This window comes from Pollachius pollachius, assembly GCF_949987615.1.
Source record: "Pollachius pollachius genome assembly, chromosome: 20".
Taxonomy (NCBI): domain Eukaryota; kingdom Metazoa; phylum Chordata; class Actinopteri; order Gadiformes; family Gadidae; genus Pollachius; species Pollachius pollachius.
The window spans coordinates 1,354,086-1,376,615 of NC_136953.1; the positions used below are offsets into that span (position 1 = coordinate 1,354,086).

The window sequence follows — 22,530 nt, forward strand, 5'->3', positions numbered from 1 at the left end:
GAGACATTTTGAACAGTCAGGGAGGTGGGAAGTGTAAAAATAAATTACAGTTGAAATGTGTAAAAATAAAGGTATTAATCATTACATGTATTGCGTATAATATATTGATTTGTGGTTTCTGGAAATTAACACAGGGGACATCCAAAAACACACCCACTGAACACACACCCACTGAACACACACACACACACACACACACACATTACATTAAAGAATCAACAGCTGTGGGCATCAGTTCTCTTGTCTGGTAGAATCTTGCGATCCCACAGAATACTGACATATAGTGACACTTTTCAGCGCACATCATCTATCCTTCCTCCATTCTTTTTTCACACCAAAAGTCTGCAGCCTGAAGCCTTCTCACTATGACTAATACTTCCTTGGCATCTCTCTGCTCGCTGTTTGCCAGTGAGTGGGAGTTGGGGTGGGGGCTACCTACTGGTAGCTTCCCAAACCCACTGAAACCGCTTCCAGTGGTGGTCCAAAGCAACCCATGGCATTGGGTTCCTAGCCCGTTAATGTTGCGGCTCGGGTTATAATGATGTCAGCCTAATCCCAACCGATCTCGATTTCTCCTCATGTGCGGAGAGAGGATTACAGTGGGCGTTTTAATACACAGATCAACGAGGGCATGACTCCAGTTCCTTTATTCAAACACATGTCAGAAGGATATTAGGAGTCTTTGAAGGGAAATCGGTCGCAGTTTAAGTCGTTAAGTCGGGAACATACAAATACTGTAGTGTTTGTCGTGTCCATTTCGGTTGAAGGAAGTTGGTCTCTGTTTCATTTTTTTTTATAATGAATAGACGTGGAATGCAACAACTAAAGATAAAGTTTGTTTATTAAAAAAGTTTGTTGTGTGACAAATTCAACTTTTTTTTTACTGGTTCCTGTTTTTCGTCTCCCACAAGAACAATCTTACAGCTAGACGAAAATCCATATCCCGATTTAGACACAAATACGATTTGAGGCAGAGAACAGCTGGTGTTACTTACTGTTAACCTCCTCTATCTAATCTAATCACTGGGCTCTGAAAGAGAGATAGTAGTAAAGGAGATATGGACTAGACTGCTGCATCCTGGTTGCATACTGGTTTGTTTGAGCAACATACAAGATTAGATCAGACCTAATTGATCGTTGAAGGCAACTTCATTTTGAAAGGCACGATATACAATTTGAATTATAATAAAGAACAGATGTAGTACAATGCCATTTCATATATTCAATGTGTATTAGGAATGCACTGTTTAAACAGTACCTAATAGCATGCACATACAGTATGATGTAAATGAAAATAGTCTATTGTACCAAGAAGCATCGAGATTGTGATCAAACTAATGTATGTTGTAAAGATAACGCTAAATAGAAAAATATACAATCAAACCGCTATTGGTCAAAATGAGTGGAATTGGATATGGTTGGTCTGGTGATATGGTGGAGATAAAGCGGCTCTTGGCTCTTTGTGAGGGGTATGTACTAAGGAAGCTTCAAATGTGCGCCAAAGAGGCAAGGAATAGGAAGCTTGTAGAGTCTTTCTGAGCCAGAGACCTACATCTGTTCTGAGCGGAGAGGATGACTCCTGCACTGCTCTGGGGGCCCAACGGACCACAGTCCAACATGCACAGTCAGGGAAATGTGTGTGTGTGTGTGTGTGTGTGTGTGTGAGTCTGTGCGTGTGTAAAGCGTTATGTGGGACTGCTGTGTGTGCGTTTGTACATTTAATCAATCTATGTATGTGTGACTGTGTGTGCCCATTTTTGTAATCCCGATCAATGTTAGTGTTCTATGTGTATGATGTGTGTGTGTGTGTGTGTGTGTGTGTGTGTGTATGTGTGCCAACCAATGTTTGTAATCCTAATGTCTCTTGTCTGTTAGATCTCAGTATCTCTGTGTCAGTATGTACGTGTGTGCATGTTGGAAATTAATGATCATTAGTCACGTGCTTACATGAGGATCTTTAATCAATTACTTGTTGACAATTTCCAACATGTGAGCTCCATGTATCATCCAACCAGATGGAGACATTACTGCACATATAAATGAAGCAATAACTCCACGCTTATGCATTACCTAACGTATGAAAGCCCTCCCCATCCAATGGGCTGGTTTCTTCAATCTTGCCCTCTCTTTATGTCTTCCACATGCTCACCCTCGCTGCTCCCCCACTGTCCATTCTGCTTTCCATTTTTCCTTCCCTCGTCATTTTGCCCTTAGTCTCCTGCTGTCTTTATATCCCAGATGTATCTCTCTCCCTCTGCCTCCTCTCTCTCTCTCTCTCTCTTTCTCTCTCTCTCCCTCTCTCTCTCTCTCTCTCTCCCTTTGACTCTCTATGTCTTTCCCCTTAACTCCCTCCTGTTCCCTTCTCACGCTGTGCTCTCTACCTTCCCTTACTCTCTTAAACACCTTACCCTCCTGTCTCTCTCCCTCTCTCCCTTCCATCTCTCTCTCTCTCTCTCTCCCTTGCTCACTCCACTTCTTTCTCTCTCTCCCTTGCTCACTCCACCTCTTTCTCTCTTTCTCTCTCTCCCTTGCTCACTCCACCTCTCTCTCAATCTCTCTCTACCACATTTTCCCTCCCTCAGCTTACTGACGTTCTGGGAGGCCGGTCGGGAGGCATGTGACTGGAGGATCACGCGGCCGTCCGGGCTCAGCCAGTGTCATTTCCCACAGTTCTCCAGGGTGACTCGGCGCTAAACGCTACCAGGAGACCCCTGCCCGTCTCTTTACATTTCACTAATCCCTCCATGATTTCATGAGACCTTCAGGGTTCCTCATAAGGTCCCGAGCCAACCGTTAGAAAGAACCCAGCGTGTTATCTCCCAACGAAACGGTTCATAGCCCCGATGCTGAAGAGAAAGTTTTACACAGTGCTTCAAAGTGGAGGAGGGAGAGGGAAACGTACTCGACAAGTCCTTCAACGCTGTCACTGGGCTTCTCTAAACAACCACAACAATCATGAACAACAACCTCCTGCTCGTTCAGCCATTGACTAATGGCATGTCGACATGTGTTCTGCTCCAGCCAAGAGACCTCCCCCTCTCTCTACACGCCGTGGTCAAACCAGGACAGGATGAGACACTGGAGCCTGACTCAATACCAGGTCTCATGTCCCAGCCCTGAGGTCTCCTCCTCCTCCACATGCTGCTAGGAGCCGTCAGAGAGGAGATTGAATCCCCTAGTCTCGGGTTTGGCTGGCCTGGTTTTGGGGACGGCTGTCAGCAGAGGAGGAGGTGGGATAGGAGAATACTCTCTGCTAAGGAATGTTGAACAACGGAAAACTGCTGATAATCTTCCCTATGTAAAGACCATGTGTGTTTGATCTCTCCCTGTGTGACGCATGAGCTTGAAGATGTATAAGGCCCGTGTTTTGAGATGTGTCCCCTTCCTATGCTTTGAAACACATTCTCTGTTTGGACACAGTGATCACAGTTCCCGTGCCCGGGTTGCACATGCTATGCAGGTGTTTTTGGGATTCTTCGGTTTTGCCAAAAATAAGAGTCTGGAAGTTATAGTCGTTCCATGGCAGACCTGCTAGAGCGCATCAATCAAGAAGAAAGTTGCTTAGTGGGGTGGGTCAGAGCGTAATCTCCAGCAAACAGCCCCCCTCCCCCCTTCCTTGTGAAAGACTCAGTGCAGCTGACTGTGACGAAGGTTGTCTGGAGACAATGGTCCTGATCTAATCCATAACATCTGACCCTCCCCCCCCTTGTCTCTCAACCCTGAGACGTTGAGGTTAACTCTGAGAACACTTCCTGTTCTACATTCATAAGAGTTTGCTCACATGCAAACAGTTAGTCTAGGTGGATGTGCCTGATGGGCCCGAACAGAACATGGCTCTGGTCCAATCAGATGCCAGGAGGAGCTGCCTGTACTAATCTTTGGCATCTGGCTGGACGTTCTCATGTGTGATGTCACTGCAGGGCCCTTTAAGGATGTTGCGCCTCGAGGACCTGTCATGACAGTTGGACAGTGTCTTTTGTCATACAGCCTTATTTACTATTTATATGGTACTATTAGTAATTTCTTTCCAAACGCAAATACAAAGAGAGTTAGTGAATATTAATAACACTTGTGAGAGTCTAACATTCATCTTCATTTAGTTGGCTCTATTGCACTCCAATTCGTTCTTCAAATGGTTCCATCCAAGTGGTTCAGAACAAAACACATAAAAAAACCAAACAAAACAACTTGGTCTTCCAGATGAACAGATGTAACCTCTCAGCCTCTCGGTATAACCGCGCTCCACGGTGCAACAGGCCGTTGGACCGTGCAGTGCGGTTGAACCACCATGGAGAAGGACGCCGCCAGGAAACAACGACATCAACAGCAGCCTGGGTCCTCACCTCTGAGCTCCCTCAGCGAACAGGTCTCCCCGCTCAGCCTCTTGAAAAGCGAGCGCATCACCTTGGCACTGCCGAAGCGTTTAAAGCGTGCGCGCACGTTCCCGTGGTACCACTCCAACGTGCCGATCTTGAGCACCCTGCGAAGACAAGCAGGCGTTAAAACGGGATTGGGCTCTTTGGCGTCGCCCCACAACAGACACATCAACCACATTGAGTCACCGCATCGGATCCGAAAGAATGGACATAACCGCAATAATGGAACGATATAATGGATCACAGAATGGGCATCTGGTGTGTGGACACAGCCAATACGTGTCTGGAAGTTGGAGTGAATGAATGAGTGAATTCATAGTTTTCATCAAGGGATGTTGCATTGTTTCAGGGAAGCCCACCATACAGCCAGCTCTCTTTACCAGATTAACTTAGCCCAAAATAATCGGACTGAAAGATTCTGAGGCCTTCTCATAATTGGAACAGAATAGAATGCTTGCCTCCAATATAAGTCAATAGTATAAGAGTAAGTGAATTATAACAAATTATCAAAATAATTAAAATACAATATATATGAGTTATATGACCTGATAGGCTGCCATTTCTAACCGGTTCCATGTCTACCCTGGCTGTGAACTATCTTGTGTCTTGCCTATCCTGGGTCTAACTAGCATGGCTCTTACCTGACCTTGGTCTTACCCAGTCTGGGTCTTAGCTGGTCTGGGTCTTCCCTGCCCATGTCTTACCTAGATTGAGCCTACCTATTCTGGCTCTTACCTGGCCTATGTCTTAACTATCTTGAGTGTACCTATGCTGGCTCTTACCTGGCCATGCGGCAGGGGTCACACACCCAGCCCAGCTCCTTCTTGTTGTAGCGACTGCATGCCTTGCAGGTGAAAAGCTGGCAGTCAAGACACTGCCGCTTGCTGTTGACCAGGAACTTGAATGGTTGGAGGCAGCGGATGCAGTGAGACTCCGACAGACTGCTCTGCTTGCCCAGGAGCTCGATCTTACTGTCTTCCTTCTCAATCTTAGTCTTCAGTTCACTGGTGTAGAAAACAAAGAACAATGACGCAAATCATTTCTAATGATGTACCCCATTTAAATTCAAATGTGATGCTTTCGTGTTAACCAAGGTGCTGCACAATTGAAAAAGAAAAATGATACCGATACGTCGACACAAAAACGCACAAGAGAGGGCCTTACAAAAAAAGAAAAATACTGAGACGATGATATAGAGTGTCCTTTACGGGCAGGTTAAAGAGCATCTTCCAGATGGGAGAGACAAGAGGCTTGTCCTTTGCATGCCAAAGTCATTCATACTCTCAGCAACATAGCACCCAAGGTACCTGAAGTCACTAACACTAACACTAACACTATCTTTGTGTGCTATTATTGGAACATATTGGCAGGGAATCTGAGTCAGATTTCCAATGCCTCAAGGCTCTCATCTAGAAAAGCTTTGCGTTAAACCAGGAGATATTAGTTTGAGACCCTTCTTCCCTGTGATAAAATGTGAGGCTTCATGCTCATCCATGATGTTGAAGAGACGCACAGAGCCCTCGCTCAAGGCTCCCTACAAGAGATCCCATACATACTAAACTAAAACAACACACAGCCCCTTCCAGCAATCCTCTCTTCAATTTCCCCTTTAGCCTCTGGTATCAATGGGCATGCAACATAAACCAGCGCAGGGGAACAAGTCCATTCTTTTTCAGCAGTTTGTAATCAAAAAATAGCAATGACAACAGCCCTGAAGGGAAAAAGAAAAGGATCCATACGAATATCTTTCCCTTGGAGTTGTTTTCCGGAAGACTGACCATGTGTTAGCTATCAGTTGAAACAACGTGAATTCATGGCAAAACATGAAAGTGCGTGAAAAGGGGACTGGAGGGGATGGAGGTACTCTGAGGTTGTTGGAGGTGAAGATAAGTGTTACTATGTGACTGTGGTTTCACAGACTGCAGACCTTTAGCTTGTAAGATTAAACTGCAGCAAGCAGCTTTTTACACGGCATTACACACAATCAGAGCAGGCTTTGCTAGTTATCCTGATTACTTTAAATGGTAAGAGTGTATCAGACACAGGACGACTTAACAACTAAGATTTATTACAGGGAGAGACATGATGTCAGAGCGCTAGCTAGATGGGTAGGTTGATGCTAATTGATTAACAAGCATGGAAAACACCGTAAACATCCATGGCTAATTGCAAGCCAATACTTACTTACATAATCTAGGTAGAAAATGCCATAGCAATGAAAGAGATTTAAAGAAAAAAGCGGTGTAAGGAACAATGGGCAGACATGATTCAGCAGTGAAAATAAATCCTTATACTAATGTCTTGCGAATAGCACTTTACTTGTGGCTTTATGTGCTTTGACCTCATAATATACTCCACGTTTCCCAACGTCAGCTACCTTTTCTGTTCATTTCTGGGCCAGCTTTTTGTCTCCTGTGTGTTATGTGTTTCAAACAGACAGCTTCCCAATTATATCTCAGTAATTATAGACTGGAAGCTTCCCCTGGAGCATTTCAAACAGACATTATTCATGTATGCTTTAGAAATCAATAATTTCACCATTTCCTGACCCAGACTTGGAGCTGTGGTGTCTCCTGGTGAGTGGTGGGTTACAACGATAGACAGAGTGAACTATCCAGAGCCAAGTCAGGGTCCCCATGTATGGTGGTCTGGTTCTGGTCTCAATCTACAGAATTAGGTATATCTCTCATTTCCCTGCTTTTCAATTTAATTTAATATTTTTTCTGCTGGGTCATCACTTTAAAGCGATGCGTGTCTCTACTGTCCCCGCCTTGTTATTGATGCGTAATAAAATTACATATTGCTCACATTGTCACCACCACTATTTTTATTCTCCAGTCTTTCATAATAATTGGTAAAAACCATTGGAAACTATTTACCACAATGATTTGATAAGGAAAAGGGGAAAGAAAGAGGAACAAGAGATTTTTAAACTGGCTGACACAGCTGTTCAACTGACTATTAGAACACCAGTTGCAATTGACAAAGATAATTCAATGATAGGCGTAGGGAAACAGACAGAGCAGGCTGCAGACTGAAGACAATAGGCTAGCATTATGAAAGCTAAACCATAAAATGATGGCTTCCAGAGAGGGTTAACTGCCCAGTGATCCCTGGCTCGAAGACAGTTTGACCACAGATATTCTGATAATTAGCCAATTGATTGAATATGTAAAGTGAATTTTGTGTATAGGGAAATGAGAGTCAATGGGGATTTTTCATCAAATCAATGTTAAACAAGGTAATCATTAATTGATTGTTGCCATCATGGTCATATTGTGACGATGGATAAGAACACATACTTTTTTATGCCATTGTTTTCATTAAATCTTGAAATCTTGAAATCATTCGTGAGACTACAGCTGCCAATGCATGAGGACTGCCAAACTCCCTCAGAATGGGGAGAGAATCTGTTCCCAGAGTCCCATGTTCCCAGGACCCTTTGCTCAATATCCGGTTCACAAATCAACCCTTCCATTATGTTCGGATCAAATATTACTTGACAATTAAAAAAAAAAAGCAAAGGCAAACCGGATTCAATAACAAACATAAGTCATGATCTGATATTTGGGATACTCTGGGATGATTTTTCATATTAGTTACATGACAGATATGAAGTGTGAGGGGTTAGATTAAAAACCAAAGCATTGAGCTATCTTCTTTGGTTATTCCATTTGATCAGCTTCCTCAAGTGTAGCTTACTGCATTGAGAGCCACATGCAGTGCTGCTGGGCAACAAGCAACCCTTTCCCCACCATAGCCTAGGAAATATCCAGCCAACATAAAGCTTGGGAACACCTTTCTCCCATTATGGGAGAGACTGGGAACATAGGAGACTGGGAATACAGGAGACTGGAGACATACGGGATGACTAGGAACACAGGAGACTGGGGCACAGGACCCTGGGAATGACCCTCCTCTTGGGGTAATAGCTACGTTCACTTATTAAGAGCTGCTGTCCAATTCATCACTTTTAAGGCGAGGAATATGTAAATTTGACGCAAAATATATGCCTGCTTTATTTAAAGGATGAAAACTGTGTGATTTGAGAAGATTACCACTGCTGCAGCTGCTTGTCAGGTCTAAAGCCTAATTTCTAGAGCTACTGCTGTAATAAGGTAATATCACACTCCTCATCATCTGTGTTTTGGAAAACAATTGTATATTCAGAGTAACCAGTAGATTGTGTTATTTGCGACATTGGCAGTGAATAGCCCGTACACAGCTGAAATAGATTATTATGATAGTATTGAGGTAGATTCACCCCCATTCGTTTCTACACTGTCTAACAACACTGCACCCGGTGCGGAAAGCGTGGTATTGCATTGCATATTTCTTGTTGAATTCCGGCCAAAGGGAATTCCATAGGTCTCTCTTTATAAAAGCTCTGGTAAAACCTTTCTCTTGTAAAGGCAAACTTTAGTCCTCTGGTTTTTTTAAGCAATGGAACTTGATTTTGCATTTAAGAGGCCCTATTGAATGAAAACCTGATGTGTTTAGGTCGACCATGATTAACTCTTTCTTACAACATTATCCATACTTTGGTTGAATTAATGAGATATGCAAATATATAGGAGCTATTCAAACCTACTTAAACAAAGCATAGTATACAGCATGGTTCATTTAAGGTTCAAACAGCACTATTGTTTTGCTACTTTTTTTGCTAAATTTACAAATTTGTTATTGCAGTAATTTCAAGTAACAATATCCAAAAACCTAATGTCAAGCAAGAATTGTTAAATACGTTCAATAAATGTGTCTTAAATTAGGCTATAATTACCTATTCTCCTCTCTGCACTAGTATGTTTTTTCACAGACAGAGTTTGTGCACTGGCCGGCATGAGCAAGCTTGATGCACAAGCAGTTATGCTTCAGGCAAACCAATATGAATCTTCATTGGAAAATTTTGAATGATAGCAAATAATAATACAATGCTAAAAATGTGCTCAAGCAACCAAGCCAGCAAGAAGCAAGCTGGCTCAAAACCTTTGCAAGCTCAAAGTTTTGATCGATTGTTTGTGTCGCTGTTCTGTCCACAGAAGTTATATATCCTATAAAACAAGATTTTGTTTAATTTCCATAAGGAAAACGTTAGCACAGTTCAGTGTTACATAATCTCAAAGAAACAGTAGGCTTTTAAAGTGATAATGATACAAACACTTTAAGATGTTGACCTGGAATGAACTGTCATTCTTCTATAGAAGGAAGAAGAAAACAAGAGCCCAAAATATGCTTTTTTTCTTTCCCTTTTTTGCTTTCACAGATGTGTTTAGGCACGGCATTTGCAAACGGTAACCACATGAGTGCTGGAGTTCACCTATTTTTAGATCCTGAAGGCCGCCAAAGACAGACACTGGTCTGAGGAGAGAAGGGACAACCACCCCAACCGAAAAAAACAACAGCCATAGTGGTTTGAAGTATAGAAGAAGAAACTCCCTTGTTTCTCACAAATGAAACATTGCTTTTTTGATAGCTTGAGCAATGATAGGTATTATTATATTTTTTTCAGTGGAAATTTGATTGTCACTTGTCATTCTGGATGAAAGATTCTGCTTAAAATTATTTGAACTAAATGGTTGCCAAGAGGAAGAGAGTAATGGACAAAGGCTGGACGGGGGCTGTTACTTCAGCCAAAATGCCAATCCGTCCACTTCCGCCATCTAGCGGGGGACAGTGTCTCTCATCCTGTGTCATCTATTTATCTCCCGCACTGTACACACCTGCCGGCAATATTCATCAGCACACAGTACTTCAACCCCGGTTCTCCAGACAATCATCGCTAGATCGTTGTTTTAAACTTAACTGTCAGTACTTCGTCCTTGGCCCTTCCTCGTGTCTAGATTGTTAAGTCATTGTGTTCCATGGCTCACCCTAACAAACTCCTCCCTGTGTCTATTGTGCCGACCCTCCTGTTGCCGAACCCTTGCCTGACGACTACCCGCCTGCCATCAAGCTCCTCGGCCTGTTCCCCGCCTGTACTTATTTGTTGCGCTCACTAAAGACCCTTATAATTTACTCTGAATCAGTGTCTCTGTGTGTCAAGCATTTGGGTCCACTCACTCTTTTTCCCCGTAACACACAATGGCTCTCATTTGACTAGATTCTCTGCTAAAAATCAAACCATTTTGAAATGATACTACAAAAACACTTACACAGTTAAAGTCTAAGTGACTCATCAAAATGCTTCACAGCCACATAATTACCCAGGAGGCCTTGTTCCCATACCATAGACCTTTGTTACTGCCCTATTTCCCTTTCACATAAAGTTCATGGTAAATGACTGGAATAACCTTTCAGGTACAGTCTCTATTCAGACACTCTTTCATTCACATGCTTGGCATAACAATTCCTGAATAGATGGGCCAAGACAGTCAAAAAAATGGGGCATGCATAATGCCAAGACATTGTACCATTTTATAGATGTAGAGCACTAAATGAAAGCAGACACCATGTACAGCAAAGAGTTTTATTGTTCTCCAGAGTGTAAATCCCTCTCCCTGATGGTTTAGTGGTCTCAGCGTTCGTCTTCTAATCCGATTCAGTCCTCCATGATGCAGGAAGACTGAGAATATACTTGGGATGAACTTGACCTTGTGTAAATATCACAGTGGCTAAATAATCTTTACTCTGTCAAATGATCAACCATTGAGTTGACTTTGGCATTCAAGTTTACAACATGGCTGAGAAGCCTACACAGGATTTTTTTGCAATGAGGAGATATAAGACCAGGATGCCAGGAAAACTTTGCAGAAATCATTCTTGTGGACAAACATCAGAGCGCAAATATTTATCAACATGTCTGTGTTTGCACTTATTCAACCATCCTTAGTCATTGGCAACCAAACCCTTTGCTCAAGGAAAAAATGTGGCATACATGACTCTTGATGGAGGTGCTGTTAGCCACTGATATTAGCTACCAGCAACTAACAACTAGGACTAAATATGTGCCTTTACTCCTGCCATCTCTATGGGACCCAATCTCATAGCGCAACCATTCATCAAGGTGCACATTAGCTGGCACAAGTCAAGATAAAACTATTTGCTGCTATCATTAAGTTGAGCTTAGCCCTGCCTCTATTCAGAGGTGTGGAACGAGAGACACTTTTCTCTTTGCCAATGGTGCATACTAAATAAATATTACCACCCAGCTTAGGTAAGTATTTGTTGTGATTGATGTAACAGGAAGGATCTGTGGGGAGGCAATGTATAATGGAAAAAAAGACAGGTTCTGACCCACTTGTTATCAAATGAAAAAATAACCTCTCTTGAACAGGGAGAAAGCACTTACAGATTGGTAATATAAAGCAATAAATGCTGATACAATAGGTGAGTTGTCAGCAGTGCCTTATATAAAGTTGTCTTTATTTTTGTTCAACGGAGGGAAATGGTGTTTGTGTTTGATCAATGTCCAGATTAAAGAAGGTAAAATGATGCTGTATCTTTTCTGAGCTTTTCAATGTGATCTCCAACCTAAACGACATAATAGGTTGTTTGTCAATATGACTGAAAACCGCAGTTGAAAATTAGCGTTTACTGGAAGGAACAGCACTATGTCACGTATTTCAGAGTCATGTCCGCCAAAATAAAATGTCCTTCCAGGTGAGAAGCTCCAACAAAAGCTTTGTCTACCTTTTAATTGAATGAGGTTATTAGATTTAGTGTGATACCTACATATATTTTCAGTTTCTGTTCTGTTCTACTGGAGGTCTAGGTTCTGGTGATCCAGTTTTCTCTTAATTTCCTTTTAGGGCAAATTGATTTTAAGAAAAAAAGTTGTAACTCCTTTCTTACAAGCTTGTCACACCCTGTAGTTCTTAAGTTGTTTCAATGACACAAAAATGTGCTGTGCATATTAGAATTGTTGAGAAACAGGATTATTTAACCTGCAAAACCTAGCTCAGAGACATCATCAATCAATTAACTGTAACTGCCGTACTCTGATATTCCTTCACTCAGATTGAGATATCCAAATAGAACCGGCTCTGTAGGACTTTGGAGCTTCAGCTGTATCAGTAGCAGCAGGAGGGTGTGTCCTTGCTCTGGGGTATTTGGGAGAAGCTTCATCTCCAATCCCCCTCCCAAAAGAGGGAAGACGTCTGAACTCACCCAAGTCGGTCCTCTTCCTTCTTCCTCAGGTCGAAGTCCCGCTGGACCACGTCCCAAACGTGCTTGGCCTCCTCGTCCGTGAGCTTGGAGAGGTCCAGCTTCTTTCCCGGGGTGCTGCCGGGCATCATGGTGGAGCGGCGGGCGGCGCTTGGCCGCCGTCAGGTCTGGGGGAGGAGGATCAGAGGGTGTTCAGCCAGACCACACAGGGACAAAGAAGGGCTCTACATTCATGAAGGGAAAAGAGTACCCCTCTAGAATAAAAGGCAGAGAGGATTAAACAAAGGTCAAACTTGTTTCCAAAAGGTGAAAGAGGAAACTAAGGCCAGAAGCAGTTTGTTGATGGATTTGCAGTTTTTCTCAATCGATTAAACACGTTTTCTGAAACTATAGCTACATTTCTCAAAACTCTAAACACAAACCTGAGAAGAGTTAATCATTTTGTCAAAACTCCACAAATTCTTCTCAAAACTAATCATCAGTAAACACAGCTATCAAATTAATATCTCTTAGAGAGCCTCAATTAAACAATGGTGTGATCAATTCAAAACACTTCCAGCAAAATACTATTTACATATGTTTTGGCTTCATGAGGCCATGTTACATATTACCAATGTCTAAAATGTTTAGAAACAGCTTTCTTTTTTACAGTTTTTCTCGATTGTATACACACAAAAAATGGAACTATGCACACAATTCTGAAAACTTGAAGCTCATGTATCAACTACAAGACTCCAGACTACACAAAGCACAATTCCACTGTTTTCACACATATAGAAATTCTAATTACATTTTTGCTAAACTCTAAGCACAAATCTCATAATTTAGCACACTTGGTTCACCGGGAAACACTGGCCTTCAAAACGCAACAACTTATTACCAATAAGTCTAACTCACTTCTCAACTGGCAAAACACTTCAATCATGTGTCAGAGCATTAAAGAGGACTCGTGAGCTCTACTGTGTTGGAGATATGGTCCTCTGGCCTGATCAGGATCGGAGGTGGGATACAGACTGACTTACATGTATATCTGTTTCACCTCATTTATGTTCTTACTTTTATTTTTTGTTGGCCTCCGAAAAGCTTTTTTTGCAGTCAGTTCTTCTGAACATTTAACTGTATTAGGGTAAAAAAAAATAGTTGCTTTGTTACCTTTTTGTACTTGTTCCCTGATTTCATCATTACATCCCGTGAAAGACAGTCTAAACATTTTCTTACTGTAGTGTTTGTCATTTGACTTACCAGTGCAATTACTGTACTGTAATTTGCCAAAATAGATAACATTGGTGTATTGTCAGATCAATGTTGCAGTATCAACTATAGGTGTACAGTATGACTCTGGGAAGCTAGGATTGTGAGTTTAGCCCATTGGAGCTCATTGGATAGACAAATATGTGTTGTATCCTATTCTGATACGATGGTGTCAATGCAATATTTATATGATATATTCACAGTATTGTATTACAATATGGCAACAGTCTTTATACTGTATGTACCACACAATTGCAACTTAAAAAGGGAAAGCTATTTCTAAACAATTTTACACATTGGAATATGTAACATGGCCTCATGAAGCCAAAACATATGTAAATACTATTTTGATGGAAGTGTTTTGAATTGATCACACCAGTGTTTAATTGATGCTCTCTGAGAGATATTCATTTGATAGCTGTGTTTACTGTTTCGTGGAAAAAATCAGTTTTGAGAAGAATTTGTGGAATTTTGACAAAATGATTAACTCTTCTCAGGTTTGTGTTTAGAGTTTTGAGAAATATAGCTATTGTTTCTGAAAATGTTTAAACAATTGAGAAAAACTGTTGCAATTAGGTGGTACATATAGTATAAAGACTGTTGCCATGTTGTAATACAATACTGTGAATGTATCATATAAATATTTCATTGACACCATCGTATCAGAATAGGTTACAATGCATATTTGTCTATCCAATGAGCTCCAATTGGCTAAACTCACAATCCCAGCATCCCAGAGTTATATTGTACACCTATAGTTGATACTGCAACATTGTTCTGACAATAAACCAATGTTACCTATTTTGGCAAATTACTGTACAGTAATTGCACTGATGAGTAAAATGAAAAACACTACAGTAAGAAAATGTTTAGACTGTCTTTTGGGGGATGTAATGATGAAATCAGTGCACAAAAAGGTACAAAAAGTACAAAAAGGTAACAAAGCAAATATTTATTTGTTACTGTAATACAGTAAAATGTTCAGCTGAACTGACTGCATAAAACGCTTTTGTAAGCCAGCAAAAAATAAAAATATAAATGAGGTGAAACAGATCTACATGTAAATCAGTCTGTATCCAACCTCTGATCCTGATCAGGCAAGAGGACCAAGGGCCCTATCTTGCATCCGGCGCAATTGACTTTCTCACTGGCGCATGTGTCGTTGCTAGTTTGCAACTGGCGCAGAGCGTTCTTTTCCCTCCTGCGCCACGCGTCGGTAAATTAGGGAATGATCTTGCACCCCAAGGGGCGGTTCGGCAAAAGGAGGAGGCGTGTTCTGGCGCAAACGTTCCCTGGTGCTATTTTGCAGTTTCAGAAAACAATTGCGCCACAAACCAGGAAATACCTGGTTTAAAGTCAGTGGCGCGTAGCCGCACATTCTTGGTAAATTATTTGGGAAAGAACAGCTGATACAGCGGTAATAAGTTGTATTTTTTAATCACTGCATCTGCAAACACCGTACAGTAAACACATATTTTCTTGACACAGACATTGTGTACATGCCCATAACTTTTAGGATTGATGAGTATTTGATCGTGAGCGCGTCCATCTGTTTAAATACACGCAAACTAAACACGTAACTTATAATACAGTCCATGGCAATGTACATTAACGGGGGGACACATGCATATTAGGAACACAAGTCAATAACGATAATGCATACAATACTGATAAGAAACAATGTTTATAATGTATTGCGTATATCATTACATAGAACCACAGTTACCGCATATCATTTGTGTGTTAAGTTTTCTTTACCGAAATTTATTTGAGGACTCAGTATTTCTGAAGTTGTGGAAGAAAACCTTATTCCATGTGTGAATTAGGCCATATTATTTGGCCATAAACTGAGCCATTTGAAGTTTGAAATTCATGTGCATCTGTCTCATCGGAGACTGCAGACGCGCTGTCAAAATATTAACTCGTCAGATTCAAATGCGCTCATGGCTCTTAAAGGGGATGGGAGCTGGCACTCTCATTGGTTTATTGCATGTTACGCCCAAACCACACCTACGGGTAATTTGGCTACATCAGACCAACCCTTTTTAGATTTGCGGCAGGCGCAAGAGTCATTTTTGCGCCGGTAAAATAGCGACATCGCCATAGAACCGCCCACAAAGCTACTTGCGCTTGGTGCTTCTCATTTGCGTTTCAGACCGTTAAAATAGAGCCCCATATCTTTAACACAGTAGAGCTCACCTGAGGCCTCTTTTATGCTCTGACACATGATTGAAGTGTTTTGCCAGTTGAGTTTGAACAGGTGAGAAGTGAGTTAGACTTATTGGTAATTAGTTGTTGCGTTTTGAAGGCCAGCAACCAGGTGAACCGATTGTGCTAAATGATGAGTTTTGTGCTTAGAGTTTTGCAGAAATGTGATTTAGAATTTCTATATGTGTGAAAACAGTGGAATTGTGCTTAGAGTTAAGCAGTCTTGAGTCTTGTAGTTGATTCATGAGCTTCAAGTTTTCAGAATTGTGTGCATAGTTCCATTTTTTGTGTGGATACAATCGAGAAAAGCTGTAATAAAGTTAGAATTTTATTTACAGTTTTTTTCAATTGCTTGAACACTATAGACACATGCTCAGACCAAAGTAACACAACTTGACGTTTTTGTTACTATACCTTAAACACATGTAACCATTCCTTAAACAAAAGCGCTGCTTTGCACTTTAGTTACCTATTCTGCAACACACTTGTTCCTGCACACTACACACTATTTCCAACATAAAACACTTAGAGTTAAAAAATGACATCTCAGTATATCATTGGGAAACAAATCTATTCAAAATACAAACCACATTGGGTAATTGAAAATATTTAAATACACATCTCAAAACACTTGCTTACAAAACTGACCACCTGTCGGCCAGCTACAAAAAGGCCAAAGGGCAATTGTGCACGTCCCGGGGCAGCGCGGCGGAAATATATCATTGTGTGCCGCCATACACCTTCGAGGGTAACTGCACCATCATGCAAAAATAGGTCCCTACAATACCCAACATAACATCACACTTCTAGATGCACTTCATGATGCAGCTGAACAGGACAGATCAGACCAGCCCAGGTTTGTTTCTGTCTGGGATGTTCATTTCCATCGGGCTGTTTTGTTCTGGAACGGGTACACCAACCATAAACAATTTGAAGTCATATACTCGCCATTTCTAAACCCTATAGAAGGTTTTTTTTTCGGCTTGAGGATGTAGTGTATATGATCGGCAACCACATGCCCGCATGCCTCTTCTGCAGGCAATGGAACAGACCTGCAGAGACATTGAGGTAAGGTCAATCCATGGATGGATTCGGCACACAAGGCGAGGATCCATAAGCCCACCCACGCACAATTGCCGTGTTTTTCTGTGTTTACAGTACAGTTGTGTATTTTTTGTTAATTTTTGTTATATTTTAGCTTAAACTGAATTCACTGAACTGTAAAGTACTGTACTGCAATGTACAGTATTGAGTATTAGATTTTATGATTGGTGTGAAAACGTGCCTTCTGTGGATCTGAATAAAAACAGTGAATATGGAAGACTAGTGTTTAATATAAAGTAGACTAGTGTGTTGCTGCTGATCTGAAAGTCTATTAATATTATATGAAGTGTGTATCATTTTGTCATTAGAGTGACATTTTGACAAACGATTGTTAGGTTTCGATAGGAGACTTTCAATTTGACATAGATTTGAATGGTATATTTCTCAGTGTTGTGTCTTATTTGCTTGTGTGATGAGTTTTGACACAATGAGCCAAGTTTTGCAAAATGTGTTCAAGCAATTGAAAAATCCTGTAAATACTGCTCATTGAAGATAAAGGGTAAAAGCTGATAAGCAGAATATCCTGCTGCTTTGATTTGAAAAGGTAACTTACTACTGTTTGTAACCAATGACCTATTGATTCTCATTGAACAGAGCTCTTAGGAGCATAGTTGCTTCACATGTGATCATTATTTGTAATTATTGTTCGGATCATTTTGATTGTTTACACTGTACAACGCCCTGTGAAAGGGCCTTTTGGTGTCCCCACAGCTCCGCCCCTGACTCCACCAGTCGTCCCCTACTCCCGACCGACTCCAGTGTTTTATCGCTCCCATTAAGGCAGTGATGATTGACCATTAAAACTTTCTACAGCAACACGTCTCTTGCATTACCCTTCACACGACCCCGGCATGAATTATGACTACTATAAACCAACTATATAAATATATTCACAACGGATAAGGACCACAGAGAGAGACAGTATATTCAACAAACTCAGCTCCATAATATTAACCAGCGTTTGGAATACATAGCGTTTGCTTCCCATGAGTTATATTGCAATGTAGTCAATGTAGCAGACTCTTTTATTCCAAGCAACCTCCAGGACATCATTTCCTTAAGGAGTAAGGGGTTGGACTGCTTGCTAAAGGATTCATTCAGGTAAACATCTGCTTTGACAAGGCAAGCAGCATTGGACCTCTGCCCCTGTAAGGCGTCATTGGGACAGAAATAAGTGGCTCTGACGGAGCCTATCAAGCATGCAGCTGTTGCCTGTTGATTTCATATTAAAGCAGCTCCCTGTTGTCGCTCTCTGACTGATTCCCCCTCTTTTATTGTGTTCCCAGTGTTTATGGAGGCCGGTGGAATGACTGGCACATGGTTCCATTCAGTCTGGAGCTCGGAGCTAATTGCCACAACTCCTCCATAAACTAAGGAGACTGTGTAGGCAGCATCTGGAAACTACGCTACACAAGACCTGAACTATATGGATAGTACTCTTATACTGTTATTATCTTTATCTACCTTTATCTGATCTGTTGATCTGTATTTTGCCGTTGTTTTCTCCCCCTGGTAAGTCGCACTAAAGTGATTGGATGTCTCAGTGACTTGCTACTTGTTCAATGTTAATAAAGAATGGGTGAATGCATCGGTTGATCTTCACCATCTGACCCTCACTCTCTCATCTGCACTCGACCCGCTGTCTGTTTCTGTTCAACCATCACACGGAGCGCATGATTCTGCTCTTTATGAATGTCTGTTGAACACACGCAAAAACACACATGTTTTGTGTACAGGCACGCACAAACACACTCAAATACACCCATACACACACAAATACACAACATGCACACACACATACACCCCCCCCACTGATACACACACACACACACAAACACACACACAAAATACATACACATACAAACACAGATACTCACAAGGCCCAAAATGGAAAAACAAGACAGAAGTAAAGTAGGAAGTCAGATAATTGTTTTGTTTTTCAGCGTCCGAACAAGTCAAATAATGCAGTAATCTAATTCCTCTATCTTCCCGGGGTAGTGACTCAAGGTAGTAGAGCAGTTGGACCACCGCTGGGCCACAGGCTGCTGGACTCATCAAACAATACACAACAACACTCAACAACTGGTTTCCCACACAGTTGTGGTGTTTCCAAGCCATCAGCTAAGTGGTGCACAGGGCCCTGCTGTGTGTTTACTCAGAGGGCGTCCACAGTTTGACGTCTCCTTACAACACAAGGTACAGGGAAGCCAAACACAATCCATGCCAGTTAAAGTTATGTTTGTTACCTTTAAGAGTTGAAATAGGCGTGAATTAATTGTCAGCATGGAGATGATGAAATACAAATAGGTGAAACTACTGCTAGATAATTGAAAGCTGAAAGTGTAATCTTAGTTGACGACTCAGTTACATGTTGTACCTGCCAAGCTATATCACAATATAATGCGATACCCATGAGCAGCATTTCCTAACACTCAAACATTGCTTCCACAACACAAGGCCAAGCTTCTTCTGTGCTGGAGGAAAAATCCTCCTAATCATTTGTTATTATAAGTAAGTTGGAGTTTCCCTAGAACCACAGCAACAAAAAAAACATTTAGTAACACTTGGCTGCTGAACACAAGGCCAGGAATATACACCCAAACAGTATCAGAGGCATCCAAAGAGTCCTGGGTGGATCCGAACCCCCACACAGAGTACCCAATTAAACCACAAACACATCAGAGACACACAAAACCCATCAGAGTTCAACGCAACCAGCCATTGCATACATCCACTGGCTGCTACTTCAGATCCATCCGTTGTGCTCATCAAAATACCTTGGTGCTGGAGTTGTGAAGGGGGTAGCCTGCAGGGGCCAACTATTCCATCAGAAGAGCTGGCAGACTGACTGCAGGGCAGGCCAGGGAGCCAGGAGGCAATGCTAATCACATGTCTAGCTAATCAGGAGGAAGACTTGCAGGCTGCATGAGAAGGCAGAGAAGTCTCCTCCCTGCTTTCTCTCTCTCTCTGCCAAAGGTCAGCTATGGGGCTGGTAGCCTGCTGGTGACATTCTCCAGTGCTTCAGAAGACTGGACATGCGTTCAGAGTTGAATGGGTACATAGGTTAAAAACTTCTAATAACCCAATAAATAAACAAAAACAAATTCATGAAAAACAATAAATTGAGAGAAGAATACTTTTCAATTCAGGGTAAAACATTACTTGAGCATTAGCCAATAGAAAACATCAATAGAAAACATGTAAATATGAAGTGTATCCACATGGCCATGGCTTGGGAGGTTTCTGTTATGCAGGCCGTATATCATGTCTTATGATTCAAAATAAGGGGGATGCAGGATATTGTGTCGCCTAACAATTCACCCAAAGCCACCGTGGACTTTATTATTTGGCTATATTGACCATTCATAGCCATCTTAATGCAGATCCCTAGGGGTTACTAAATACTAACTGTAGAAATGTGAGTTAGTAAAAATCAGCCATATTGATCTAGATCTAACTCACTTGCAAACGCGAAATCAGTTCTTTATTAGAAAATGTGTTCACCAAAAGGATAGTGCCTCTGTTTGCTCTCAGTACATAGGAAAGAGGACTCCCATATTTTCTGGGAGTCTAAGAGTTTAGGGCTTTTTTATAATGGGGATTAAGTGGGGATCTCAGGCCTTCAGACTCTCATAAATGGCTGGTCTCAAAACACTGAGCAACTAAAGCTAGGCCTTCGAGCCAGCTTACTGTAAGAGGGCAGTGGGATCAAACAATCTTAGCGACTGCCTACCCGCCATGATGAATTTGACGGATTTGGTGAGAGTTAAAGCCCAGGAAATCAACACACACTTACAACACTGGCCATAGGTTGCGCAGCCGCCATAGTCTGATTGGCTCAGGGTAGTGTAAGACGATGACCTCATAAGCTGAGGTCTGGCACCAATATGAACAATCACAAAGAGAAATTGGTTAATGAGACAGGACGCGGCCCCTGATTGGTAACTTAAAAAATTAATGAAACATTCAGACTGGGAACAACTAATAAGCAATGGTATGTGCCAGATTTAGACACACACCAAAGGCACGCACATGGCGATACTGGATGTCAACAAGGATTCACTCTTAACATGATTTTTATGCTATATTTAGTTATAAAACAGGGCCTTTCTCTCCCCAAACCTTTAGCAAATCGAGACGCATTAAAGAGGTAACACAAGCATTTGAGTCATAGAAATTGAGTGCTGAATGTGCTGGCTCTCTTTCTGCTGGTTGTATATGCCAGCTCCAAAGTGTGAGGCACTTTCTGCCACATGAAAGCAGACATGCAATGCTGAAGTGCTCGGTTATGAAATTCACCTGGCGGGTGACGACAACAACTGCAGCCAACTTCTGATGCATCCTGCTGAACATAGGCTCTATTCATCCAGGCCACTAAGAGCAATGTCAGGTTATTTGTTACCTGAAACGACATGAGAAAGTCTTAATATGCTTAGTTAAATATTCTACATGAAAACTAGGTGCTACATTTATAGTAGAAATATGATATGGATATAATGAAAAATGGATGGTAAGAAGTGTTCAGGGTTTTTCATTTAATAGATGTCATGGATGTGCACGAGTTGGAACAGAGCCTTGTACAGAGATCACCAGAGATAACGATAGATAGATAGGAACATTAAATCATTAAATAAACAGACAACTCCTTTAAATCAAATATAACACAGCAACTGACAATCTATTGAAGAGACAAACTAGGGGTCAAGAAACCAGCTTCACTCAACAACTAAAACAGTAATACAGACTCATGATAATCATAGTCAACTGTTTTATTTGTCATATGCACAGTATGACCAGCTAGACCATCTAAGTGACAGGATAGTTTACTTCAATAAACTACGTCAATATGACCCAAAATGACCCGTATGAACATTTGCTGGTATAGCGCCCCCTACCGAAGAGCAAAACGTCACGTATGTCAAGGTCAGATGACATGGATGACATTTGTGATACTCTGTGGAAAATGCTGCATTTTAAGATCGTTTCGGCGTTAAAAAGAGCGATAAAATCTAGCGATAAATGTGCATTATCTTTCCATTACATCGGGGCTTCCTGCTCGAAGGTGTATCTTTACCTGATGATGCGCTTGTCTTGAGTGATGACACAACAAGATTCAAACTTTTATTGACCATCTAGTTTTATATTATAGCCTACCATTAAATCACAATGATTTGTTTAAAGGACGTTTAATATATTTGGGTTATTTCAGACGGACGGCGACACACAAAATGATATCCACGATGATGAATTCAGTTTGACGTTCAATATTCCACCTTTTTTGCTTCCTCATCTCAATAGCTGGAGACGATTTATTTCATACTAGTCCTGTTCATTCATTGGACAATGTTTCACACATTCCCCCGAGTGTCACACAATGTCCTATTAGGTCAAAAACGTGTTGAACATCGAGTTCAGCGATCAAATAGTGTGAAATATTGTCCAATGTCCGGTCTTTTTACGAAGACTAATATGAAATATTCTGTCCTAT

At 41.4% G+C, this 22,530-nt stretch overlaps 1 protein-coding gene across 3 annotated transcripts in view; it reads right to left on the bottom strand.

Moving 5' to 3' along the window:
- Nucleotides 1-19,881, bottom strand: part of mlphb (melanophilin b) — a 33,767-nt gene extending 13,886 nt beyond the window's left edge. For all 3 annotated transcript variants that reach the window (XM_079758358.1, XM_079758357.1, XM_079758356.1), the window contains exons 1-4: nucleotides 19,820-19,881; nucleotides 12,483-12,646; nucleotides 5,159-5,380; nucleotides 4,344-4,480 (exon numbers count right to left, since the gene is read on the bottom strand). In XM_079758358.1, coding sequence (XP_079614484.1) covers nucleotides 4,344-4,480; nucleotides 5,159-5,380; nucleotides 12,483-12,610 — 487 coding nt within the window. In that variant the 5' untranslated portion in view covers nucleotides 12,611-12,646; nucleotides 19,820-19,881. The remainder of the gene's footprint in view (nucleotides 1-4,343; nucleotides 4,481-5,158; nucleotides 5,381-12,482; nucleotides 12,647-19,819) is intronic.
- Between the last annotated feature and the right edge of the window lie 2,649 nt (nucleotides 19,882-22,530).